Here is a 27,340-nt window from a genome sequence, read left to right as displayed (position 1 = left end):
CTCTCCAAAGTCGAGTCCATACCCTGTGCACCACCTACCTCCCAGACCTTTCAAAACTTCCTACAAGCTTCCCACATGAGTGTTGACAAGAAACAGCTCGGTTCTCAAGGCTCTGGAAAGTTCTGGCAAACTATTAAAAAGGCTACAGGAAGACTAGGCTCAGTTCGTGCCTACTATAAACAGAGTATTTCTGGAATTTTCCATTAATTCATACAGTTGCGTGGTACCACATAAGAAGTTTACTTCAGGGTTTCTCAAATTTTGTAGACAAGATTATTCCTATTAACCCTGTACTTATTTGTCGTAAAGCCTTGCGATTCCCGGTGTGGTCCCCAGACCAGCAGCACCTCACCACCTGGAAGCTTGCCAGAAATGCAGTCTCAGTGCCTAATCTGCTTACTGAATCAGAAGCCCCATTTTGACAAGATCCCAGGCGATCCAGAGGCCTATCAGAATTGCACAGCACTGCCATTAAGGACTTCAATGAGCATGTGCTACTCTAAAGTAATAATGACTATCAACCCAGACACACAGAGTATTCAGCCCTCATCCTTTCTGAAGACTCAGACATAGCAGCCTCTATGTGTTTGTTCCTTATTTAAAGTGTTCCATGGTTTATTCACATAGCATGACTTACTAGGTATTAAGTCAAGGTCAGACAACGTCCTAGACCCAGGTGGTAGAGTGGTAAACATGAGACTGTTTTCATATGGATTAGATTCTAGAAAGATGCTATTTTGTTTAGATTTAAAGTCCCTCCCATGGCAAAAACTGTGCCCATCGACCTTTCTTAACGGAGTCCTACAAGCACAGTTTCTATGTGGGTATTTTTACATATTCAAACTTATCAGTATTTTCTTCTTTTATATCTGGATTTTCCGTAATAGAAAGCCTTTCCGTGTTGACAGATTAGAGAGGAGTTTACCCATTTTTAACCTAGCACTTATGTGGTTTCTTTTTTTTTTTCTACTTTTAGATCTCTCATCCATTTGAAGTTTATTCTTGTGTTTACTGTGAAGAAGTGTGGGTACAATTTTAACTTTTTTCCAATGGCTGTCCACTTTTCTTAACATTTCGTGAAAAGTTCATATTTTCCCCAGAGATTTGACTTGCCATTTTTATCACACAAAGTTCCTTATGTACCTGGGTTTAAGTTCTAGATGTTCTCTGATTTCCCATGGGTATTTCTCTTCCTAAACCCGAACCCCTGAACAGTGTTTGACTGTGGAGAGTTTGGAATATATCTAATAGGGCGGGGCCCATCTTATTGCTGTGCTTTTCCACGAGTTTCTTTGCTATTCTTGCACATTTATTTTCTTGATGACTTTCACAGCTTCAGAAAGAAACTTGTTACTTCTATTGGGATCATGTTAAAATTATGAATAACTCAGGGAGAGCCGACATCCCTATGATGTTGCCGTTGATTCCTATGCCTCTCACGTTTCTCTCTTGTCTAACTGTATTGGTGAAGAAGGCCTTGCTTCTCTTGTTCTTAGCTGGACAATCAACTAAATCTCCTTACAGGTGTTCACTGATAACTCAGGTGTCTTCTGAGAGGCTTAAAATGATCCTCTTTCCAGGTTACCTACATTTCTTAAAGGGGAGAAAAATGTTGGCAAGCCTTCAAGACCCAAAGCATACTCAGGAGAGTAGGCTGATCTGGGAGAGGAGAAGCCCCCTGCTCTGCCTCGCAATGCCAACTCTGGGCCTCAGGGCCAAATGTGAGGAGAGAAATGCTTGGGTGCCAACGTGGAAAGTTTGTTCTTCTGCCTGTCTCTGCTCTTGGCGGTCCTCTCAAGTTTGAGATACAGGCGTGGCCAGCCCACTGCATAGTGTTGTTAAGATGAAAATCCCACACAGTCAAAATGTCCTGCTGAAAATCTCCCAGGTGCAGAATGCATGTTGAAGACAAGCATATCTCCTGCAGAGGAGACCAGGCAGCCAGCACTGATACACACTTCTGTTCACTAGGCCAGGTACCAGATGAACTAGCTTGAGTTGAGAACAAATAATGAGTCTCTCTAAATGCTTAGTGCAGCAAGGTGCTTCCAGTGTGCTAGGAACTAAATGCCTAGGGAAGCAGCAGATTCACCAGGACTGGATCAGATGCCCAGAAAGTGCACAGAGAATGGCATTCACTCCTGCTACTTAAATTTTAATACTCTGGCATTCTCCCCCTCATATTGGAAGGGTCTTAGCTGAACAACCCACACAGGGGTTTCACAACTATAGTCTCACTGCCTTGTGGGTGGTTCCCAGCACCCCATCACTCAAAAAGGGAATAAACAGATGCCATGGCAATTTGAAAAATCTGAACCCTGATCGCCAGGAAGGTTTGTATGAGTATTAGTAAAACCATGATCAGAAATCTTGGTGCTAAAACAAATCTGATTCATTCCCTGTTTGGATGTCTTATATATTTAAGAGGTAACTTGATCCTATTCAAAACAAAGGTCTTGATTTTCCTACCAACGTGTTCTTCCCTCCAAAAGATGGGAGGGAAGAACACGTTTATGTCTTGCAAAAGCCCTCCTCCTGTCTTTTCTTTCCTCCCCAGCTCAATGGACAATATCTCCAAGTGATTCAAGTCGCAAACCATCAAGTCTTCTCTCGTTTTTCACTTTCCCTCACTCCCACATCTGATCCTTCAATATAAGCCCCATTGGTACCTTGTCCCAAACATAATCTGCCTACTTCTTCTTACCTCTACCAACTGCACTTTTCTTGAGTACATTTCCACTTCCTCTCCCTCTGCCTGCCTGCTTCCTTCCCTGCCCCATGCCTCAGAGAAGGTTCCTCACCCTGATCTAAAGACATAGCCCCATCCCCCTGATACACCGTTACTGTATCACAGTATCCTGCTTTGGTATCTGCATAGGAATCATCACTATCTGAAAATATTTTGTTTACGTATTAACTCTCTCCATCACCAGAATGATTTCCATTAGATTATAGTCCTTTCTTAAAGCCTGGGTCTATAAAATCTCTATATCTGATTTTTGCCATTTCCTGGGGCTATAAAATCAGAGGGCTATTCACTACTGCCTTGCACAGGATATTGTTAATATTAGTTGGATAAATGAATGAATTTTTATTTTACTATGATCTTCAGTTTTCCGTTAGAAAAAAAGTACCTGATTGAATCTCTGGGCATTTTCCAGGATCTTCCTTTCCTCCTTCAGACAGTTACAGATGATCATAGACATCTGTATTGGGTCTTCCTGAAAATTATCCTAGATGTGGGTTAAAATAAATACAAATTTCAGAATGATTAAGCCATTGTATATTATAAATTGAATTTCTTCCTATCCACTGAAAAGTCTCATCTTGTATTAATTAAATTCTATACAAGCTATTTTTGGTAAAATCAAAATATTCTTTTAATAAATTATGACAAAAGCTTCCAGTAAGTGCAGGTACCTAAATTATTTCTTGATTAAAAAATGAAGTATCTTCATACACGGTTCCTCTAATAGTTTTACTTTAATTTCTGTTGTTCTTGAAGCTATTTATGTTCCATTAGGATCCTGAGACAATGTAAATGATACAGAAACTATCTATGATATTTCTCAATTAATTTATCTGTTGGTCTGTTTTGAATTAGATCAAAGATATTCTTTTCAGTTTTTCTATTTCCTTGTGAAAGCAGGGTGCAAAATACTGGCAATTGTGGCTCTTTGTAACAGATATGTTCAAGCAAAGTCTGTAGGAGAGCAAATTTCTGTATTTCATCTGACTTCCCCTGTCACTGGTATTATAAAATCATAGATATGTTCACAAAGGAATAAAAAGCTTCTAACTACCTAAGTTGAACAGTTTGGTTGTGTTGTATGAAATAAGAAAATGATCGCTCTCACCTCTATGGAGACAGAAAAGTTCTGTTACTACACAAGTAAATATGGTAACCAGGCTGAAGGGAGTACTTTTCAAAAACTCCCGAAATTCTGTAGCCCATTCTCTCCTGCCTGGGACTCCTTCTGACTTTCTCTTCCATGGGAGGGCAACTCCTCCAAAAGCAAGGAAAGGTGGAGCCTAGTTCCAATTCCCTGACTGTATCAGGCCTTGGGGACATCAAACCTTTCCGGATTTATTCTTCATCTGCATACCAAGGGCTTAGACTGCACTCATCACTAAAGTTCCTTTGAGTTTCTACATGTTAGTACAGCTCACGGCTTTTAAAATGTAACCCTTTTCCTTGGGTTTCAATTTCGACAACTGTTAGTAAAACAAGGTGATAGCATCACATTTCTCTTAGAATTACTGACACCTAACAGGTGATACACTTAAATCTGAGAATTCTTTATGTGTTTACAAAATAAGTTGATATTTTACTCTGCTCATGCTATAAAATATTAGCTATACAAAGAGAGTTTATTTGCCATCTCTGAAACTTTTAAAAATACCAAAGAATGCACGCTCAACTCAATAGTATTTGCTCAATGAAAAAAATACTCTTATATAGGCTTGGGAACATTTTGACTAAAATGCAAAAACCAGGTCATACCTGAAGATTACGTTTGCTTTTCCTTATGTTATGCTGCAACAAAAAATTATTCTCCAAAGAAAAGCGACTATACTGATCATCCAGCTGTGACAGGAGGTCATGAAAACGGATGGTGGCAAATGAAACGTCATTAGCAGCATGCTCCCTGGGAGATTTAAAATTTATACATTTTATTCACTTATTTTTTTTAAGATTTTATCCATTTATTTGACAGACAGCGAGAGAGCACAAGCAGGGGGAACAGTAGAGAGGGAGAGGGAGAAGTAGGCTCCCCACCAAGCAGGGAGCCCGATGCCGGGCTCGATCCCAGGACCCTGAGATCATGACCTGAGCCGAAGGCAGACACCCAACCATCTGAGCCACCCAGGCGCCCCTTATACATTTTATTCTAGATGCTCCTGTTAAAAAGACAAAATAAACATCACTTTCCTAATGAAAACTATTTAAGAAACCAAATTTTAAGCGTTCTCTTAGGTTTTCTTTCTTCTTTTCAGACTGACTTAGCTCTTAACAACAGTTTGTACAATACATGAAAAATTCCAGAACTCAGATTCTGCATGAAACTGTTAATGGTAATTATCTCTGGAGGGGAAAAAAACAATAGGGACCTTTACTTTGTATGTCATTTAAAATTTCTGCAATCAGCAAAGAGTAAATTTTAAAGTAGAATACATATCAGTTTTTAGAGACATCCCCCTAATTTTATTACTTTCTTCCTATTTCTAATCAATGTTTTACCATAATTCGGCTATCATTATTTCTTTTAACTTACTTCTTTCTCTAACCTGGATCCTAATGTGGAAAATAATTGGCGCCAGGATTATCTAACTTGTCCAAAGCATTTAGGAGTCTACATCATAATTAAACAGAAAACTACATAAAAGTACTTAACGACCAACACAGTTAGCTTTGTAGAGATAAAACGCCAGTTTTCAGACTGACACATTTTTTTTTTGCAACAGATAATCCAAATGGCTACAGTGAGATTCATCTCTTAGCCAATCTGGCTCCAAGTCACTTAATCACTTTAAAAGCATAGAAAATCTTCAAGTGAGCTTCCTTTACCAGTCTTGTTTTTCTAGCCACTGTGCCAGGTACTGTCTGATTTCCATGGGAAAACTGTCATCATAGAGCTGGTGAACCTGCTCCAGGAATTTGGAGTCAAGCTGCTGAAGTTCATACCACTGGGACATCCTATAAGGAAACAGCACAAAACCAAGGTCAGGAATGGAAGACCACAGTTCCAAAAAAGGCATATCTAGCATTATGCTTCTTTTAAATATCTTACTTAATCTAAAACATAATTTGTCTCTGAAATACATTATTTAAATGGTATTTATGGGCGCCTGGGTGGCTCAGTTGGTTAAGCGACTGCCTTCGGCTCAGGTCATGATCCTGGAGTCCGGAGATCGAGTCCCGCATCGGGCTCCCTGCTCAGCAGGGAGTCTGCTTCTCCCTCGGACCCTCCCCCCTCTCATGTGCTCTCTCTCTCATTCTCTCTCTCAAACAAATAAATAAAATCTTTAAAAAAAATAAAAAATAAATGGTATTTATATTCGGAAGTCTGTTTTTTTATTAAGGTTTTTTTCTTTTTCCTCTTCTCCAGAAAACGCATCTTCAGGCCTTTTGCTCAAATGTTAACAACATATCAGGGAAGCCTTTTTAGAACACCTTACTTAAACTGACATCACTTCTCACCTCATGAAACACTATCCCTACCCCCTGATGTGTTTTCCTCCATAGCACTTACCACCGGCTAACCCACCATATATTTACTTTTTTATTTTGATTATTGTCTGTTTCCCCCACATGAAGGGAAGAATCTGGAGGGTGGGCAGACTGTTCAGGCTATAGCTCCAGAACAGTGCCGGGCACATAATATGACTTTGAGATGAATCTGTACTTTTATCGAATAAAAAATGGAAAACATTATTAGATTTGCTTTCAGACAAATCCTAAGAGCCCTCCAAAAGTTGCTCTCTTAGAAATACAGTACTTTTAGGGTGCCTGAGTGGGTCAGTAGGTTGGGTATCTGACTCTTGATTTTTGCTCAGGTCATGATCTCAGGGTCATGAGGTTGAGCCCCACATTGGATCCTGAGCTCAGTGGGAAGTCTGCTTGAGAGTCTCTCCCTCTCCCGCTAACCCTCCTACTGCTCTCAGGTCCTCTCACTCTAAAATAAATAAATAATTCTTTTTTTTTTTAAAGGTTTTATTTATTTATTTGAGAGAGAGAGACAGCGAGAGAGGGAGCACAAGCAGGGGGAGTGGGAGAGGGAGAAGCAGGCTTTCCGCTGAGCAGGGAGCCCGACCCGGGGCTCGATCCCAGGACCCTGGGATCATGACCTGAGCTGAAGGCAGACACTAAACGACTGAGCCACCCAGGCGCCCCAACAAATAAATCTTAAAAAAAAAAAAGAAATACAGTACATTTGTAATGTAACTCAAAGAATTTTAAACTAGTATTTTACATTTTGTAATTCATATGCTAAAATGAATTATTTTTGTCCTATACCTTTTAAAACATTTTCTTCTTGGCCTACTATGAACAATAAAACTAGTACAAAAACTCTTAAATCTCAGTAATAATTTAAAGATTGAAACAATGTACCCCTGAAACAAAAAATACATTATATGTTAGTAAAACAAAATTAAAGTCAAGAAATCAACAAGAAAAGAAAAAGCATGCCTTTTTCTTCCTTTCTTTAAAAAAAATAAAGATTGAAACAACATTGTTAAATATAATTTCAAAAGATAAAGTAATACTACCTCTTTGGATAACTGTAAATCAATTTTTGCATAACAGTTCTAAGGAAATGAAAACAAAACCCTGATTTAAGGAATCCTAACACCTATGAGGAAAATGAAGAGCCTCCCATTACCACAGCATAATTTAAGATTTACATCAGTGCACAGCCGACAATATGCAGAGTGGGTATATGGGAATCTTGTCCTACCAGGCCTCTGAGGAAGGGGTCTGGATTTTCAAGCAGGGTATGGAAAAGCTATGCATGCTTGCAGTCAAGCATGTACGTGCAGGCATGAAGTCATGTCTACTCCATGAATTTCCTTCCAAAGAAAAGCAAGGATATGATGGGACTATAAAGCTAGTTACCATCACAAATACCAGTAGAAACGGACACAAACCCACCCTTTGGCACACCTTCTATAGGAATTTGATTTTGCACTTCAAATTATTTTACCTGGGCGGGTGACTCCAAATCTGTGGCTCTCTTCCGACCCTGGTAGGTGTTTAATAAGGATGTGCCTAAAGCAAATATGCTGGCCAGGGGGTCAGCCAGAGGGGGTATGACACCTCTTATTAGATGCAGGACCTCAGGCAACTCGCTTCCCTATCAACAGTAGGGTTGTTAAGACTGGATGAACTAGTACAGAGCATGGAGCAGGCGATTAATAAATTCATGCTAACAAATCCAGAATCCATATCATCTCACAAAACCTGTAACCAACGCAAGGAGGGACATGATCATCCCCCAATCACCGGGCTCAAATTCCAATGTTATACGGACTCCTTCCTGCAGTCCCAAGACCTCCTGCCTCTGCTTCCAACACTACTTCCCAGTCTAGCCTCCTGCCTACACAGTTGGACCACCTCATTGTCTTGCCCAAAATTGCTACAGTTTGCCCATTCCTGGGCTCTTTGCACCCTGACCCTATCTGCATCCATTAACAAAGCAAACCAGCATAAAGTGTCTTGGCTATGCCCAATATTTCTGTTCCGCTCCAGCTATCACTCACCCTTGAAAACAGCCTCCCTACGAATTTCCGCCTCTCTAAATCCTATCCTAATTCAAAGGTAGATACAAATGCCCCTTCTTCCATAAAGCTGTCCAGCACTTACCCAGAGACAATTAAGCTTTCTTTGACTTGTGCCTCATGGCATTCTGTACCTCTATTACAGCATCAGTTCCTTACAAAGCTCTAGGATTTCTCCCCTGCATGGTGTAAGTTTCAGAGTTGCCAAGACCATGTCTTTTTTTTTTTTTTTAAACAAACAAAAAACCCCAAAACATCTGCGGTATATTACACAGTGTCCTGCACATAGTATGTACTCAATTAAGTTTACTGAATTGAAATCTAGTATATTTCACATTGAATTAGAAAGTAAAGGGCAAACCATACTGTGCTCCACCAAGTTTGGGTTCTGCATCCTCATTAAGCAGCAGTTGCATACTGGGTTGTGCTGGAGGCTCGAGTCTTATTTCTGTCCCATAAAAATAACCTCTCCAACCTATACATAACAACACTCAAAGCACAGTCAACCACACACACACACACACACATCACCCAAACTCTTCAGTATTAGTCACAATTTTTTTAAAAAGACTAATAGCATTTGGGGGTTTGCAGGAACTTTTATATTCCAGGAAGACATTAAGCTCCTTCATCTTTAAACATAGATGCAGAATTAAGATTCCAAAATTATGCACTCATTCATTCGTTTTCATGAACAAGTACTGACCTGTCACCTTGTGTCCCACTGAGGGGCTAAGGATCCAACCTAAGCCGCAGCTATACACGTGAGGTGCCAAGACTGCTGAGTTTGTATGCACGGGGTGTGAGCGTCTAACCTAGACAGCTCTCCAAGGATGGCACAAAGCAAATGAAAACTTTTCTGTGAAAAGAAGAAAAGGTGACTGTGGTGAAAGTGGGTGGGAAGGAAGGAAAAGTGGGGGTAAAAGGGGAGATGTAGTGTTTTATGGGCGAAAATTCTATTTCACGAGACTTCTTTACTGCTAGAGCAGGGGCAATCGAGTCATCACCAAGAAGGACACCTAGAGTATTAAGGACGCATTCTTTCCAGGATGACCGATTCGCCTGCAAAGCCCGCCCTCGCCAGGCCCCGACGGCGCGGTCCTGGCACATCCCACACCACCGGCACCCGGAAACTCAGGCCCACTCACTCTGCGCGCGGGGTCGGGCAGCGGCGGGCGGAGGCGCAGCAGTGCTGCCTTTCCCGGGTTCCCGCACCCGGTTCGCCTCTGCTGGGTCTGGGGCCTGACGGGAGTCTTCCCCGGTGCGGCAGAGTCCCCCGCAGACTCTGTGCAGAAAAACGAAAGTACCAGCTGGAAGAAAAGACAGCTCCCGGCGCCCCGCCTCCTTCCGCCTCCACCAATCACCGGGCGGCTGCCGCGCGCGGCCAATCGGACGTGGCTGTTCCGCTGGGGCGCTGCTTCCCGCCCCCCCCGGGGACCGCTGTACTGCCAACCAGCTGAGTCCTTCTTTAGGCTTTGAGTAGGGCCCCGCGGGGGGTGACGTGAAGCTTGGCGCTGTGTTGCAACTTGGTCGGTTGGCGGTTACCTCTAGCCATTATAGACAACAACTAAAAGGAAGTCTGTGTTTGCAGAGGCCCAAACTTGGAGAACCTTGCATTAAACCCGTATCTGTGAACCCAAGGCGGAAGACAGAGGTGGGAACGTTGTCATTCTCTAAGCTAAATTCAGCAGCTCATCTGCTTGTTGCTAAACCCAGGGGACCGTTTTTTCTGCGCTCACCTTACTTGACCACTCAGAAACGTTTGGCACAGTTGACACCTCCATTTTCTCAATACTTCTTCCTTGTCCATGAAACATCCTGCTTGTTTCTTCTCACCTCTACGGCACTCTTTCTTTATCTGTGCTTCACTCCACGACCAAACTGCTCTCAACGTTAAAGGTTGTCAGGGTCCAGATGTTGATCAGTTTTACCCACATTTCTCACGCTGTCCTATGATGACCTCACCCAGAGCTTCGGTTTCCTTGTAAATGTGAAGGGCTTCTACATGTGTGTCCTGTCCACACCTCTCCTGTATGTTCTGCACCCCGCAAGTGTATAGTCGTCACTTGACATTCCACTTGGATGTCTGATAAGTTCTGCAAACTAGTTATATTCAGAACCAACTCATCATCTTTCTCCTCAAACCTGCCCTTTTTTTCCCTAGAATTGGCATATGTCAGAGGTATATCATTTTTGATATTGCCTTCTCCCTCAACCCCCACACCTGGTCCTCAAGCCTTATTGATTCTTCTTGCTAAATATTCCTCAAGTCTCATCAACTTCTCTCCATCTCTTATACCATCCCCATTTTTTTCTCATTTGGATTATTGCAGTAGAGTCCCAAATGGCTGCCTCATTTAAGCTCTTCATTGCCCCCTTTTTTAAAAAGTTTATTTTTATTTTTATTTTTTTAAAGATTTTATTTATTTATTTGACAGAGAGAGACACAGCGAGAGAGGGAACACAAGCAGGGGGAGTGGGAGTGGGAGAGGGAGAAGCAGGCCTCCCGCGGAGCAGGGAGCCCGACGTGGGGCTTGATCCCAGCACCCTGGGATCATGACCCGAGCCGAAGGCAGACGCCCAACGACTGAGCCACCCAGGTGCCCCCAAAAGTTTATTTTTTTAAGTAATCTCTACATGCAACGTGGGGCTTGAACTCACTCCTGAGATCAAGAGTTGCATGCCCTACCAACTAAGGCAGCCAGGTACCCTGCCTTTAAGTCCCTTTTAATCCATTCTCCATGTGACAGTTGGAGTGGTTTTTTTGTTTTAATTTCAAAGCAGATCATGTGTTTGCCAACTTGAAAATCCCATGATGGCTTTCACAGAATTCAAATTTCTTAATATAGCTTACAAAGCCTTGGTTCCCCTCTTTCTCTAATCCTATCTTGTGCCAGTCTTTCCTTTCCATACTTCAGCATTTTTGGTTTTTGAATATGCCAAGCCCTTTCCCCAAACTCAGGACCTTCTCACCAGCAGTTCTCCATTTGGAAAGCCCCTTGGAGCAACATCCCCTTTCCCCAACCTCTTTTCTGGCTAACTCATCTTTTATGTCTTAGCTAAAAACTCAGCTTAAGTGCCACTCCCCCAGGTAGGCATCCCAGAGGCCAGCCTAGATTTGATCTTATTGGAATGTATGCCCATAAGATAAATTGGCTCCTTCAAGTAGATGGAACTTGAATCAAGCCTTGAATAATAAGGCAACCTTCGGTAGGAAAGGGATCTAAATAATTTCCCACAGATATGCTTATATGTGTTTCTATTACAGTTTTCTCTTCCCACATCTATATGCTCCTTCTTGTCACATATTCACCCTTACAAAGCCAGTACTGATCTGTGATAGCAATGACCCTTCATACCAAAGTAGCTGCCTTCTGTAAGAAGAGATACCAGGCCACTGTAAAATACCTTTCTCCTCCTACTCACCTACATTAAGGAGCCAGAAAATGTTTGAGAAAATCTGACTCTAGGGAGAGTCAGAACTTGTTATCAAGTTCTATGGATGCCTCCTTCCCTATGTCTTTATCCTCCTTCATTTTACCATCATTGACCATACTCTACTGTAGCTCTCATCACTTCAGAACTGGAATGCTACAATAGAGACCAGATGGACTACCTTCTTCCATCCCTTTCCTCTCCACTGTATTTGCCAAATTAATTTCTCTAAAACTTTAACCACATTGATACACTCAGTCCCTGCTCAAGAGCCTTGACAACTCTCATTGCATTTACGGTAAAAACAAACTCTGTCTGCTAGTCTGGATCCTCCACAGAATGTCATTACCTTTCTTCCCAGCCTTGTCTCCCATTGTCCCATTACCCAACTAAGCTCTATCTTTAATTTCCCCCCCATCCCCAGGCTTTTAATTTTCCTGTTCGGTCCCTTTGCTCATACCATTGGCAATTATTGCACATACTAAACGGTATGTCCTGCCCCTTACTCACTTTATTTATCAAATCCTGACCCAACTTTTAAAACTAAGTCCAAATTCTATATTCTCCTTCTGGAACCACCTCATCCTGTGGCGATTAACCTTGTCTCTGAAATAATATGATGCATAAGTGTCTCCATTTATGTCAACAAGCACCACACACTCCCTATATTATGGTTTTTGAGCAGGGAGCCCGATGTGGGACTCGATTCCGGGACTCCAGGATCATGACCTGAGGCGAAGGCAGTCGCTTAACCAACTGAGCCACCCAGGCACCCCTATATTATGGTTTTTGAAGTGTCTAAGCCTTATTCCCTCCAAGATTCTAAGTTCCAGGAGGGCAAGCTTATGTATTTTTAAAGTGTGACTAACATACTGACTGCTGAAAAAGCAACCCAATAAAAAACGAAAACCGAACAAAAGAGATCCAGAAGTGAAAAACCCACTGTGTAAAGCCCCCCTTAGAACAGCCAGCTTAGGAAACTGTGTCTCTATACCAACAATGTCAGCTTTGCAAAAGACACAAATCTGGAAAAAATAGCTAATACCATGTTTGGTAGATTGTATTATTTTTCCATTTGTTTCTTTCCCTTCCCACTCCTTTCCCTGGTTCACTCTGGCCCAACATGGAATAGAACAGATGTGAGGTACACTCAGGTATAACCAACTTGAGACTTTGAATGTTCTGTATGATCCACTTGTCCTCCTGTGTTCCTTCTTCACACTAGAAGATGGCAGACTCAAGCAGCCCCAGCTCCTCCAGCCTGAGTCCTAGACGCAGAGATCTGTGGAGCAGCCCCCCCAAACCTACCACCCAGGGCAGAATTGCTGCAGCCTACCTACCCACACACCCATGAGTAAGAGGTGTTTGTTTGTGGTCAATGTTGGAAGGCCCTGAGATTTTTTCTCCCCCTGCTGAAATAGCTAATTCACAGATGACAGAATCAGAAGTCTAAAGTATATTAGGGTAGAATGTTGCTGTGCTGAAACCAACTAGATAAAACTTAACACAGTAAATGCAAAGACCTGTATTTGGGTTTTTTGTTTTTGTTTTTAAAAGGCAACAGATGACAGGGTACTCTTTGCTGCCAGTGCCCAGCTTGGGAATACTTTTCAACACTGTATCTGGTAACTCACTAGCAATCAATCAGAAATGGCAGGTAAGATGAAACTTACTACTTGGCACACCCCATCTGGTGTTTATTTAAAGGAGAGTCAAGGATGGTGAGGAGTCTAGAAACCACATTTTATGGTGAGTAATTAAGAGCACTGGAGTAACTCATAAATTCACATGATGTTATAGTGGAAAGATTCTCTGCATCTCCTATTTGAAGCAAATTTATTTATTTATTTATTTATTTAGGAGAAGTCATTGAGAAGACAGTATCATTCCTATTCTTCATTCATCCTTACTTTGATTTCCACTCGGTTGTATTTATGTAATTTATTTAATTATATATACAATAACTACAAATATACATATGAAGAATACAATGCAGCTTACAAACCAAGGCAAAAAGATAGATATTATCAGTTCTATAATTCTCATTAGAAGAAATTGGGATCTCCTAGTAGATTGTTTTTAATAACGGCCACATTATTTCTTCCTTGTATTTACTCACTTTTGCAATGTGACTCTGTAGCTCCTTTTAGCAACAGGTGGGGACTATTTTCCCACCCCTTCAATCTGGTCTGGCTTGAGACTTGCCTTGAACAACATTATGCAGCAGATGTAATGTTGTGCCATTCTGAGCCTAGACCTCAAGGGGCCTTGTAATACTCCCCTCCACAAACCCTGCCCTGCCTCCGAGGCAAGTCAGCCTAGCCTGCGGCAGCATAAGAGAACACACAGAACACAACTGAATAGTGCCGCTCTCAGGGCTTAGGCCTCATTCCTGTGAGACAGCAAGATCAGAGACCTGACCCAGATGAGCAGAACTGCTCAGTCTACCATAGACTCACAGGCAATGATAAATGCTTATTGTTTTATCCCCACTGAGTTTTGAGGAGAGTTTAGTTTGTTGTGTAGCAATAGATCACTGATACAGACCTTCTGGAGGAAAGCAAAGCATCCTACTACTGAATTGTAAAATGGAATTTCTCCCATCCTGCAGGACCATTGCCCTGCCCCCACCACGAATATTTTCCCTGGGGTCTCTCAGTCCCCCGCAGTACACTCTGTTGTGTTCTTAGGAACACACCCGGGAAAAACTTACTCCGTGTTCTGTCTTGATGGCCTTGGTCTGTTTCAAAATGGCAGCTACAAATTTTTCCAATATTGTAGCAATGTTGGTAACTTATATCCAATAGTAAGAATTACACTTAATCAGTGTAAGCCATGTTTGCTAATCTGTTAATACAACGGGATTAAAATTAAGAATTTCTAAAATTCTCCGTAGTTCTCTGGATTTTTTATATTCATATGCTAGAATATGAAAGTTATGCTTTTGAAGATTGGTTATTGGAAAATATCCACGTATAAAATTAAATTAACATGCAGGAAAGAAAACATTATCCTATTACTGTAAGAATATACAGAAATGTAAATACATGGAACACTCAGAGAGAAAGGGAAAGAGGGAGGGACGGAGGGAAAATATTTGAAAATATTAAAGTTTCTGGGTGGTGGGTTGCTATATAATTTTCTTTTTCTTTTTTTTCACAAATGTCTATACTGAGCACACTTCAATTCAGAGTCCAAACACCCTTGCGAAGGCCTGTTGTAGTCCCGTGGTCTCTGCACAGCAAGCCCTGCCTGCCCAGGATGCGGAACGTTGGGAGGCGCAAGTCCTCGGCTGTTTGAAACTGTTCCAAAGCAGCCCCGTCAGCGTGCGGCGGGAGGGACGCTACTGCTCGGAAGAGCCGTCCCACGTGCTTTCGGGGAAACGGCCCTGGAGCGAGAAGGAACAGAGTTGGGAGGAAACCGAAAAGCGAAAGTAAATTGACTCGGGGAGCATTACGCAGGCGCGGGCCCGGGGATTTTCCAGCGACTGGCCGCCGGCTCAGCGGCCCCCGCCTCCCAAGCCTCCTGGGGGGGTGTGGGGGGGGTGAGGTGGGGTGAGGTGGGGGGGGTTGGGGGGGTTGGAGGGGTTGGAGCTTGGAGGCGGGATGCGCACGCTACCCTGCTACCCTGGGACGGTCGATACCTGCTCTGCGTCCTTCTAGCTGGCTAAGTCTGAAGAGTAGTGGCCCAGGACAAGATGAAAGGCGGGGAGGCGGGTGCCCATTAACTTTTTAAATTACTGTCCTCTATGTGCTCAAAAATTAAATCACTAACAAATACTTCTTAAGGGGCAGACTGTGCTAGATTTTAGGGCTAGAGATGTGAACAAAGCCTTCTTGGTCCCTGTATGTACAGAGCCCTCTTAGAGTCTAATGAAGAAGACAGCTGATATGCCTTTACAACAAAGGTGGTAGGAATGGTGCTGGGGCATCTAGAGCACCTGGAGGGGGCGTGAAGAGACCTGAGTCATACAGGTGTTCCCGGGGCGGGGGGCGGCAGAAAGTTTTCTAGAACCTGAAGGATGTGTGAACGTTATGCAGGGGGCAGGGTGGATAGGATGGGGTTGTAGAATTGAGAAGATGCAGTGGAGGGAAGGGGGGCGGGGAACCTGGGGCATCAAAGAAACTGAAAGTAGTTCAGTCTTGTGTGTGTATGTTTTGCAGGGTGAGAAGCCGTTGTTGGGGGAAATGATGAGATATGAGTTGAAGACTAGGAAGGGACTAAATAATGTATGACTTGGAAAGATCTGTTGAGAACTATGGTCATCATCCAGTGCTGGGATTCTTAAATTTTGTGCCATGGGCCCCTTCGACAATCTGATGAAACCTATGAACTCCAAAAAGTAATGCTTTTAGTTGAATAAAATAAAATACATGAGATTAAATAGAAAACCAACTACATTGAAATGCAGATATCAAAATATTGAAACCAACTTTGTGACATAGTGATGTAAGTGCCTCTTCGTTAATGGCATTAAATAAAATCTAGCAGCAAGTCTGACGAATGCAATTTCAAAAATTGTGCTTAGCATAAGTAGTAGTTTGAGATAATTGTAACAACTGTAATGTGACAAAAATGTGTGGGTCACGGTTTGTTGCCTTTATTCCTAATTGAAAGAAATTCTAAGTTTCAATTAGAAGTCTGTGAAAATAGACTGATGTTTGCCATCCAAACTCATCAACCTCCAGACTTCTATCCATACACGCCAGGTAAGAACTGCTAATCCAGAGCACCAGAAGCCATATGAAAATTATAAGCAGGGGGTAAAATGATGTGATTTATTTAAAATAGAGCCCTCTGTCTATGTAAGAAGCCACATAGAATTGTTTGTTGTATTTACTGTAGGTATGTTGCAGAGCATGTCCTTCATCATGTTTTTGTAGTGTCCTCTTTGAGGACTCTGGTGGAAATGTTCTATGTCTTACAGTGGTGGTTACACAACTGTATGGGTTTGTCAGAAAAGGGTGAATTTTATTATGTGTATATTATACTTCCTCTAGCCAGACTTTAAAAAATATAAGCAGTCAGGGGCGCCTGGGTGGTTCAGTCAGTTAAGTGGCCGACTTTTGGTTTCGGGTCAGGTCATGATCTCCCGGGTCCTGGGATGGAGCCATACTCGGTGGGGAGTCTGCTTGATGCTTCTCTCCCTCTGCCCCTTCTCCATTCATGCACACACTCTCTCTCTCTCTTAAATAAATAAATCTTTAAATAAAGTGCAAGCCGTCAAGTCAATCAATGCTCATGGTCAATTTGAAAAAAGAAGAAAATTATTTGTCAGAAATTGGAGTGTGTGCACAGAGGCACTTTGCTAAGTCTGGACTACAGTTAGCTACTAGAGTATAGCAGTAATTGACCTTTAATTCTGTTCCTTCTGCAGGGAGCTCTTGGGCCTCCTGAACATGTGAGGTACAGAAAAATCCCTTGGGTTTGCCAGAAGCATACTCATTCCTTATGGGTTTTGGGGGGGCTTCCTTGCTGCCTTAAGACTTTGAGGAAGTCCACTGGAAGCTGCCTTCTTTGAACATTTATTCCAGATAAAGGCACTGATATTCAGTACAGTTGGGTCAAAGTGAGTCTTTGTGAAAAAGAATTTGACAAGGGATTAGTAAAATGGACATCTGTGATTGGTCTGGGATGGGTGAGGGGAGGAGTAAAAATGTGATTAATATTTAAAAAATAAATCTACATTTTATTTCATTAAATGCTACTTATTTGCTGCCAGTTGTAAGAAAAAAAATATTCCGCGGGGGGGGGGGCATTCAGTGGAAATTTGGTGATCTAAATGCCCTTCCCATTCACTGTACTTCATCTCATGTGGCACACCTTAGCCTCAACTAAACAGGTATCTCCAGGAATCCTCTGACAAAATCCCCTTACTCTCACAAAGATGATTTCTAGAATGCAAGACTCACACTCTTGGGAAGTAACTCTATACTGCGATCAAGAACTTGGTTTTGATTTTCTGAATCTAAGTGCAAATAGCCACTTACTGAACTCTTCTTACTATATGGCCTCTGTGTCTGTTAGAGCGAACTACAGATGTCCTTGTAGTCTGTCCTCCAATAATAATGATGGTTGAGATCACATATGAAACCTTGGCATCCTGCTACCAGGCTCCATGTTGAGACGTTTTTAAACATTTTGCTGAGTAAGAGTGCATCATACTTTTAATACATTCCAGGGAGTGAAAAGCTTCTGCAACCTTCTTTGGCTTCTAAATCCAATTGTTTGAGTATTTCCTGATAGTAGATTACCTCTTTAAAGATAAAACTATAATAATCATTTTATAATTCAAAATAATCAAGATATAACTTTAAACCAGGTTTACAATTATTTCCTCTACTTTTGTTGCCAATTGATATATTTAGATTGTAGAAAATTGGGCATGTGGAGGAGATTGGGAGACTGCCCCTTGTTAGCCTGGTGGTCCTCCATCCAACAGACACCTTGACCTCCATCCAAAAGACACAGGAAGGGATGCCTGGGTGACTCAGTCGGTGAAGTGCTTGCCTTCGGCTCAGGTCATGATCTCAGGGTCCTGACATTGAGCCCCACATTGGGCTCTCTGCTCAGTGGGGGGTCTGCTTCTCCCTCTCTCTCCGTCTTGCTCTCTCAAATAAATAAAATCTGAAAAAAAGAGTACTATCAGGAGCTTGCAAAGGAATAAGGGAACTGGCCTTGGTACAGGTGCAGAGTTTGCCTCTGGAAGAACAATATAGGATTCAGCTGGGCACATGTGAGTGGGTATAAAAGATACAATTGGTAAGATGGAATCGCTCTGAGAAAGAAGATTATATTAAAACCTTTTTCTCTTTGAAATCTTTTCCATTAAACATTAACTTCTCTCTGTTTGGCTTGCTTCAGGGACAGAAGAGGGGTGGAAGAAGTTAGAGAGGGGTCCTCCAGAGGGATCTATCTGGTATCTAGGGTGATGGCTTTTACCTTCTAGAACTCAGGACATTAGCTTATTTGGCTTTTCTCTCAGGTCTTCTTGCTGGGCTTTGAGTGATGTAGGTGTGACTCTGTCATTCGTGACCTATTCTGAAATCTTAACACTTAATCCTTCTAGAGCCAAAACTGTAAGTAACATGTGAGAAACAAAATAAAAAATAAAGCAAAGACAAAAGAGTCTTTTGTTAATGTTATATTAACACTGGTTTCTTAAAGTGTCTTATCTTGCAAGCTTATCTGAAGCTTTGGTTTTTAGCATTTCAGTCAGGACATTCCCAGTTGGTGGTGTCAGGTGAGTGAGAGGAGAGCTTCAGACTTCAACCATTTCCTGGAAACTGGTATATACAAAGTTGAAGAAATGAGATAGGATTGTTGGCAAAGATCAGTCTTTAAGCTTTTTCATTTGCTTCCTTCTTTTGAGTGTCAAGAATTTATCTTGTCATTCAGCAGAATATGGAGACTTCATCTAAAATTGGAAAATGAAAATGACTTTTGAGGAAACTATTGGTTTTTGCAAATAAGTCATCATTTTTTAGGTAAACACCCTTTTGTCTACTAAATACTTCACAGTCTTTCTACCATTTAACTAGTAAGCATTCACAAAATTCATCCCACAAAAATGTAATGAGGAAATGCATGCAAAATGTAGCAAAAGTTCTCTTATAACTAAATGATTTAAGACAACTAACATTGGAACAAGACTATGGGTTTTCCCATCCCTGGAAATCTTTAGAGGACTAAAACTCACTTGGTTTATAACCCGTACAGAGGAGCAAAATTTGCCACCCTAAAATGTGTCTTTTTAGCATGTGGATTATTTTAGGCAGATTATTTTTAAGAAACAAAAAGCTCAGGAAGAAACTTTGACCTTCCCCCTAACTATCTAAAAGAATTTCGTTAGAGAAACTGGCTCCAGGAAGGGAGTTATCACCATAGATAACTACAGTATAATATGAATTAGGTGTGGTAGACAGGGAGGAACTTAAAAAAATTTGTTAAAATTCTTCTCTGTGCCCCATTGTTTCTGTATGGCCCAGCAAACATTTGTTTATGAAATATTTACTCTTGTTCATCTTCCTGTGAATTGTCTTCAATCCCTTTGAAGTCCCAGATCCCAGCCCCTTTTCCTTAGTTCACAATGGCATATAAGCCTCAATTGCTTGTCTATGGGGCCTCATATTCTTATGGCCCTCCTGTTAGTACTTTATTAGTAATTATTTGATTTTCTTTTATTAATCCATCTCATGTCAATTTAATTCTTTGATAGCCAAAGGAACCTTTAAAGGTAAAGCAAAAATTTTCCTCCCCAACACCCAACATCAAATTTCTTGGGGCTCAGGATCCCTCCATGATTCTATTTTTCTCTTATGTTCATCTGAATGTAAATTGGATCACTTGATGGTATTGAGGAATAATAATAGATAGGATGCATTCTAAATCACATTATTGCATTTAAGATTGTGATTAAGTTCTCAGAGGAGGAGTATTATGCTGCTGACTATAATTCATGTACTACTTGAAGAAGCTCCTGGGACAGGACTAATAATGTAAGTAAAAATTAAGAAAAATTGGAATTTGTGGTTCTTGAACTAAAATAAATATTGAACTAGGTTTATAAATAGTGACTAATATATGTTGTCTACTAAGGTGGGAGAGTGGTGGGGAGTGGTGCAGCCAATGGCAGAAGTAGGGACAAAGTGTATATGAGTGAGGAAGAGGAATATTTTGCCCTTTGATGGTTTTTGATGGAAAGAACTTAAAGCAGTTCAAATGAGTGAAGGTGTCTGTTTTCAATGCCCGTAACCGTGACCCACAGGAACATACAGACACACCCAGTGTGATGCTCATGGATTTGGTCCAACAAAAGTGTTTTCTCACTTCTCAGGCAGAACTTCAGCCCCTTTGATTAACAGGTGCCACATTTGCTTCATTAGGAGTGCCCTTGACCAGCAATGGAAAAGAAAGGGAACATACTGCAGTTTCAATTGTTGTGGGACTCAGGTTTTCCCTCAGCACCGCATATACGCTTGGAGACATGGGAAGAAGATCTGATGGAGAACGTGGCTCAGTTGAATCACTTCGGCTTAAAGAGATAACAAGGCACATGTTGAAAAGGATTAAAAATAATAGCTTCTGGTGACACTCTGTCAGAAACTCATTTCTAGGGCTTCCTCTATTTGTTTCACTGAGATGTCTAATTCATTGTTTGAAATCAGAGCATTCAGCGTACTCTGGAATATACGGCATATAAAAAGGCAACTTTATAATTCCAGTCATGGTAGACTATGGTGCTTCCTGAAGACTAGCTTTATGTACTAAAGCAAATGGGACATTGAGCATTAAAATGCTTTATTGTCAGGTATATGTTCTCGGCTCTATCCGAGTAGAAATGCTTTTTTTAAAAAAAAGATAAATTCAGTAAGAGATATTTTACATGTGGCTAAGGTTACTTACATTGTTGAAATGGGTATAAAAACAGATGGAACATAACCTTTGTCCCCCCTTTCTGTTGGTCTTGAAACTGGAAAAGAAAGGCAGGAAAAAATGTTATCAATATTATTGATAATTTTTTTAAAAGTCTAGATAAATATAAGTAATGTTAAAAAGAAGAGCGATATTATGATTGTTTAGTGACTCACAAAGATTTTTAGTTGAATAGATGAAACAGTATTTTAAGTGAACATAAAATGTGCAAGAAGAGAAAAACAGATCTCTTGGCAGGCCTAATCTGACTTTAGATATTATTGTCTCCAAAATGCATGAGAAAAAGTGGGAGGCAACTATATTACCTATCTTCAAAGTTATGTTCAAGTTTGATTATATTTGATTGATTTGTGTATTGGGGGATTTCTAGTAACTCAGCAGGGTAGCAGCAAGTCAGCGTCTGTGGGTGACAATTGTAGACTATTCCACAAGATGGTGCTCATAGATTTAGTTGCTATAGATGAACATTTTAATGGATTGTATACACTTTCATCAGAGACACAGAATGGTAAACTTACATTACAATTATAGAGCTAATTTTATTTATATTCTTTCATGTATTTAACAAATATTTACCAAATGCTTCTTTTGGCCAGGTGTTATTTTGGCCCCTTAGGATACAACCAGGAAAGGCAGACATGTCAAGACTAGTTATTGGCAGGCCAGCAGGTGGGGAATGAAGCGCTGACCCCCTTAGCCCCTCCCTGGCAAGTAAACCACCCAAGCCGAGTTGTGAGACTACAGTAAGATAAAAAATATAAAGCTTATAAATCTCAGGCTTCTTTTGCAGAAAACAGACTCCCCTAATTTTTCTTTCTAATCATTACCTCCTCTTTTCCTCTCTCCCAGTCATAGACGTGAAGTCAGCACGGCTGGGAGAAGGCACATGGCCATATGAAGTCTGGTCACAGCCACCAATTACTAACTAGTCTGCTGGAGTTGGACAGCCCAGCTGTCCCTCTTCAGGAACTGTTGACACACTGCTTCCTCTCTAAGGCTTTGACCTCCACATACCCCCTACGTCTTATGACAATCAAAGTAAACATAAAAAGAGGAACTTCGTTTACTCCAATATGAGGTTATTTGCCAAAAGCTGAGGAAAACAAGCAAACGGAAAGGACCTAACCTTCACAGGGTTGGGAGCTGTAGTGTTTACTGAAGGCTTTGTCTTTGGGAATGTCAGGATAAAGGTACTTCAGAGGGTTTTCGGGAATGTTTTCAGCCATAATAACCTTGTAGTCTCGAAGGATGTCGGCGAACGGTAGAGCAGACAATCGGCCTTTATTGTAGGGTTCTACAGAGTGGAATCGCACTTCTCCTGGAAAAACAGAAAGGGTGGGTCGAGGGAGGAACATTTAGGTTCCTGCAGGCATTCTTGGGGGCCGTTCTTCCTGCCCACGTCATCTTCACGTCACTGGCTATCAAACAATGCCAGCCCTTTTCTGCAGTGGGGACGGTACAGACTGCCACGTGACAGAGGACACCCACACAGGCTGTGAGAAAGTCATGAGCCTCTCTTCTGGGACAACTTTATTGTTGTATTCAAACCCCCTGGACACATGAAAAACAGAACACCACGCTACACACTTCTGAAAACTGAAAGACCAATAACCGAACTCAGATACTAATTTCACAAGTATAAAGCATGTACCATTTTCAGAATGGTCTACCCAGGTGAAAGTTATTCCTCCAAGGTGGCTTTCACTGAATCTTAACAAAAAGGTTCCAGGCATCTTATCCTTTAGCAAGAGGCGCTCCTTCTCTTTGCTAACAAAGCCCATGACATACCTAAAAATAGAACAATACATAGTTTTACCTGATCAAACACTGTAATTTATTACATTTGTATTTATTTCATTCACAAAGAACAGACCTAAATTTGTTCTGAGTATAATAAAAAGTCAATGAAATACTCCTCTAAGATTAAAGTAAGTATCAGTACTCTATGAAGAATATAAGAAACTGAACTATTCCCTACCCCTCTATCACTAAACATGCTTAAAAAGAAAAAAGAAAGGAAAAAACCCAGCAGCTTAAAAATAAGAACCTAATGAACTCATGTGGAAAATATAGCCTGTAACTCACCCATCTATCCAAAGAGGAAGAATGTGTTTCTTAATTAGATCCAATATTGCTTCAAGCCATGTCCAAAAGGTAAATGATTTACCAGGTAAGTGTTCCTATTGTAATAAACAAACATGTCAGGACAATGATTATTTTAATAATTAATGTTGATACAATAATTCAAGTTCCATTTTTCAATGAAATACTTCCTTTAAACTTTTTTAAAAAATTCTTTATTTTAGAGAGAGAGAAAGCAGGCAAGGGGGAGGGGCAGAGGGAGAGAGAAAATCCTGAAGCAGACTCCCCACTGAGCGGGGAGCCTGATACATGCGACGCAGGGCTCTATCCCAGGACCCTGAGATCATGACCTGAGCAGAAACCAAGAGTTGGCTGCCCAACTGACTGAGCCACCAGGATGCCCCGAAATATTTCCTTTAAACAAGACAATAGTTTAGAGTTTTAAAAAAATAACTGCATCCAGGAAATCCTCAAAATCCCAGATTATGATATGGAGGCTTAAAAAGAAGCACTACTTAAAAACATTATCTAAATGATATTCTTGCTCCCCTGTTTGTACCTTGCAGAACTTGGCCCAGGTGAGATGACCATCGTTGTAGCTAGACTGGACTAAAATAAAAGAAAAGAATGAGATTTTTATGAAACAATTAGACTTTTCAATTTGGTGCTCAATTTAGATTTTACCCAGCCCCTTTCAAAAATTCCTTAAGCACCTGTTACAGGTTTGTAGTGTACTTAATGCTAGAAACAATAAAAATGTAAGATATCATGAAATTTATTTTCTAAGGAAAAACTCTTTTCAATGGATCTAAGATAACTTTAGAAAGAGGGTGAATGTCTAGGGCCAGCCTCCATGAATAGGTAGGATATAAATTATCAGAGGAGAAGGAGGAGGAAACTAAACTCTAGTAAGAATAATGTAAGATGAAGCATAGTGGACATGAACACGGCTTATATAGGAGACAGCAAGAGCTGTCTAATGTTGGTAAATAAACATAAAATAAATTTATTTAAGTTAGATATGGCCAGATTGCGAGGAGACCTAATTATTCCTATTAAAAGAATGAACTTGAGATCTGTTAGGCAATAAGGAGGCATTGACTACTTTGACCCAGGGTGATGAAAGGGTACAAGAGTTTCTGTCTAAAGTTTTGAGGAAATTATACTCATAAGGATAATTTGATAAAGATCTGAAAGGATATGGCTGCTATTTATACTACACATTTAAAAACTTTATTCACTCAACAAATATGCCTACCATTGCAGTTTATAAACTAAATAAGTTCAAAAACCATATTTACATTAACTAAACGTTTTAATATTCCCCAAAGATCTGATTTATTTAAATACCTATTGATCAGATAGTAGGTCCAAGTGGCAACTCAGCATCACTTGCCAAATCACACACGATTTCACTACTGATGCTCAGCTGCATCTGTGGCCCTACTTTAATTAGAACTGTACGTAAATTCCATCTTAACTCTTTTTTGGTGCTAAACATGTTCACCTTAGACTTGTCAAAATATAGATATCTTTTGAAATTCTTTTAGGAAAATCTTACACTATAGTCACTACAGGAAGTACCAACGAGTCTATTTTGCAAACTTTAAAAATGTTAGTCAAAACTGAAATTTTCTTGATATGGACAATTAAGTATTGCCTGGGTGGCCTTTAATTTCTATTAAATTCCCTGGTCCTGGAATCAGCTACTGTCGAGTTGGCGAGTTGGTTAATGACCACTGTGATATTAATATGAAAGTCAAAGCACCATTAAGGCTTCGCATTACACTCAGTGGAAATGGCATAAAACACCCTGGAGACTGAAGAGCGGAATGGAAAGGAAGGGGCTTTGGAACTGGACAGGCATGGCCTGGGTCTTGGCTCTGCTGTGTACTAGCCACGCAGCCATGGCAAGTCACTTAACCTCTGAACTTAAGTATCCTCATCTATAAAATGGATAGAGTAATGAGTTATCCTTTCCTAAGAAAGATAACAGAACATTTAGCTCTGTGCCTGGCAATACAGTGAGCACTCAATACATTGTGGCTATCATTATTGTTATTAATAATAGTAATATCACCTGGTTCTTTAAAACACTTGCGTACCCCAAACAGAGGCAAGTCTTCTACATCTACCCGCTCTCACCTGTAAGCTTCTCTGCTAACATATTGAGTTGATCTGAGTTTAGGCCACGGCCGACATAGGATGAAAACTGCCAGCTCATCACTTCCAGGAGTTGACTCAAAGTGGCAGATGGAGGATTATTAAAGAAAACTAAGTTCTGAAATAGAGTTGTAATGATGATTATATTCATTAATCACATTGAACACACTATAATTCAGTATATAAAATTCCAAACTCTTTAGGCCAATCTAAGTTAATACAGAATATTGTCTCATCTCTGTTGTGCATTTTAATTGACACTGATTTTGTCTTTTCCTAAAGAGTTCCTTAATCCTTGAGTCCAATAGAATATGTGGCTCCATCTTATCCTTGAAAGAATCACTGGGCACCTCTTAACTTTCCCTGGACTATGCACTATCAATCAATCATACAAGTACTTAATACTGTCCAACAAATCATTGGGCAAATATTCCTTTCTGAAATAACATTAATCTTAAGCAAATCTATATCAAGTTATTTAATTAGTTTATCATGACTTAGTATAAGTTATACCTTGACCAAACAAAGAATCCCAAAGCACAAATCAGGTAAGTCTCAGGCTAAAGTAGGTGACCCTACAATGTGAATTCATAATTACCCTGAGTCCTATTTTATGAACAGTAGAGTAGTCTTTTTCTTTTGATCTGGACAAGAGAATCTTCTGTATGACTAACTGCAAACAAGATTGCTTGTACCAGAAACTGGGTCAACAATAGTGAAAAAGAAGACTTCATCTCAGATTACTGGAAAGCAGAAGGTGTGAAAGCCAAGAAAGATGTCCTAAAGAGGGGAATAACTGAGTAATGTAGTGCAGTACAGGGAGAAGCAGGAACTACGCCAGGCAGCAAGAAAAGGGACCAATCCAAGAGACCTGAGAAGGTGGGAATAAAAGAGGATACAGCATCCAACAAGGAGTGGGAGATAGGAAGGGGAGGAATGGAGAGAAAGAATTTCTAGAGAGACAGTTTCCCCTGAACCAGAGAATTGTGTCTGGATAAATGACCAAAAGGCATAGAACCTAATCAAGGTCTGGCGGCTTGGGTTTTGAAGCAGAAGAGAGTGAAGAAGAGAAACCAGAGTTTGTTGTTATGCTAGAATCTGTAAGTAGGCTGTGCATCTCCATTGTAAGCTATGTATGATCTGCATTCCCACATTCCTCATCCAGGAGCAGAGCAGAGTCTGGGATGGTTAGTGGGACAACTTTGGTGGCTTTCTTATAGAAGAGGGATGCTGAAGAAAGCTAAGTGCAACAGTGCTGCACTCAGAGGACAGAGAAGTGACCTATCTTTCCTCCTCCATCCTGAAGTTGAATGAAAAGCTCTGAATATATGTAGCTCCTAATGGGGCATGACATGTAATTCCAGAGGTGTAGGCTCTTCTTGGCTTTAAAGACCACATAAGTTCTCTAGTGGGTCCTGCTCTCAGTGTGGCCTGAGAGGAAGCGACACACCACGCACCCTCTGCAGCCTCCTCTCTAGAGTTAATCTGTTTCAGATGCCAGGGCACCGGAGGATGAGAAGGCATCGGGCTGAGTCATTTACCATATTGTTTCCTTAATGGGCACATTTTTTAAAAAAGGGAAGGAACACTTGGAGCTAACTCATCATGTCTGTTCTTATTTCTAGAACCTAAGGTAAAAAAAAAAAAATTCTTTCCTTAAGAGTGAATATTTGCTTTGAATTAAGAAGAAATGTTATTTATATTTGACCTATTTTCTCTAGACCTTGGTGGTTTCCAGGACAACACAATGAGATTTTGTAAGAGGGAACAAGGCAAAGGGCTGACTCATCTTTTTTGCCACTCCCTTCCCTGGTTGTCTTTTAGGAAGAGCATCTGTTTTCCGCTAGCTTTGTAACTTGAGGCCAATTTTTGATCAATGTTTCAAATAACCAGCAGATGGCATTAAAACCCAACTTGAGCCTAGAATGTATTAAATCTATAATCA

At 40.8% G+C, this 27,340-nt stretch overlaps 2 protein-coding genes and 1 long non-coding RNA gene across 15 annotated transcripts in view; 1 reads left to right on the top strand and 2 right to left on the bottom strand.

Annotated features, from left to right (window-relative positions):
* Nucleotides 1-9,586, bottom strand: part of STAT1 (signal transducer and activator of transcription 1) — a 295,742-nt gene extending 286,156 nt beyond the window's left edge. For 7 of the 8 annotated variants that reach the window (XR_012374852.1, XR_012374854.1, XR_012374856.1 and 4 more), the window contains exons 1-5: nt 9,429-9,586; nt 8,987-9,139; nt 5,570-5,698; nt 4,505-4,649; nt 3,135-3,233 (exon numbers count right to left, since the gene is read on the bottom strand). Coding sequence is in view for 2 of the 8 variants with exons in the window: in XM_025848443.2 (XP_025704228.1) it covers nt 3,135-3,233; nt 4,505-4,649; nt 5,570-5,697 (372 nt within the window). In the remaining 6 variants the exon portion in view is untranslated. The remainder of the gene's footprint in view (nt 1-3,134; nt 3,234-4,504; nt 4,650-5,569; nt 5,699-8,986; nt 9,140-9,428) is intronic. The other variant, XM_073881149.1, reaches the window with a different exon arrangement.
* A 1,156-nt stretch (nt 9,587-10,742) lies between these two features.
* Nucleotides 10,743-20,728, top strand: LOC141370640 (uncharacterized). The gene is made up of 3 exons (XR_012374850.1): nt 10,743-15,148; nt 15,879-20,213; nt 20,601-20,728. It is a non-coding gene; the product is annotated as an uncharacterized lncRNA (long non-coding RNA).
* Nucleotides 18,845-27,340, bottom strand: part of STAT4 (signal transducer and activator of transcription 4) — a 116,697-nt gene continuing 108,201 nt past the window's right edge. For 5 of the 6 annotated variants that reach the window (XM_073881079.1, XM_073881084.1, XM_025848409.2 and 2 more), the window contains 8 exons: nt 25,378-25,513; nt 23,792-23,841; nt 23,236-23,330; nt 22,802-22,938; nt 22,277-22,468; nt 21,121-21,187; nt 20,641-20,749; nt 18,845-19,132 (listed from right to left, as the gene is read on the bottom strand). In XM_073881079.1, coding sequence (XP_073737180.1) covers nt 19,106-19,132; nt 20,641-20,749; nt 21,121-21,187; nt 22,277-22,468; nt 22,802-22,938; nt 23,236-23,330; nt 23,792-23,841; nt 25,378-25,513 — 813 coding nt within the window. In that variant the 3' untranslated portion in view covers nt 18,845-19,105. The remainder of the gene's footprint in view (nt 19,133-20,640; nt 20,750-21,120; nt 21,188-22,276; nt 22,469-22,801; nt 22,939-23,235; nt 23,331-23,791; nt 23,842-25,377; nt 25,514-27,340) is intronic. The other variant, XM_025848415.2, reaches the window with a different exon arrangement.

This window comes from Callorhinus ursinus, unplaced genomic scaffold (assembly GCF_003265705.2).
Source record: "Callorhinus ursinus isolate GAN/ISIS: 27379988/994484 unplaced genomic scaffold, GSC_fseal_2.0 scaffold2, whole genome shotgun sequence".
In the NCBI taxonomy this organism is placed as follows: domain Eukaryota; kingdom Metazoa; phylum Chordata; class Mammalia; order Carnivora; family Otariidae; genus Callorhinus; species Callorhinus ursinus.
Note: the sequence above shows the minus strand (reverse complement) of the source record. Positions and strands in the feature narration are given on the sequence as shown.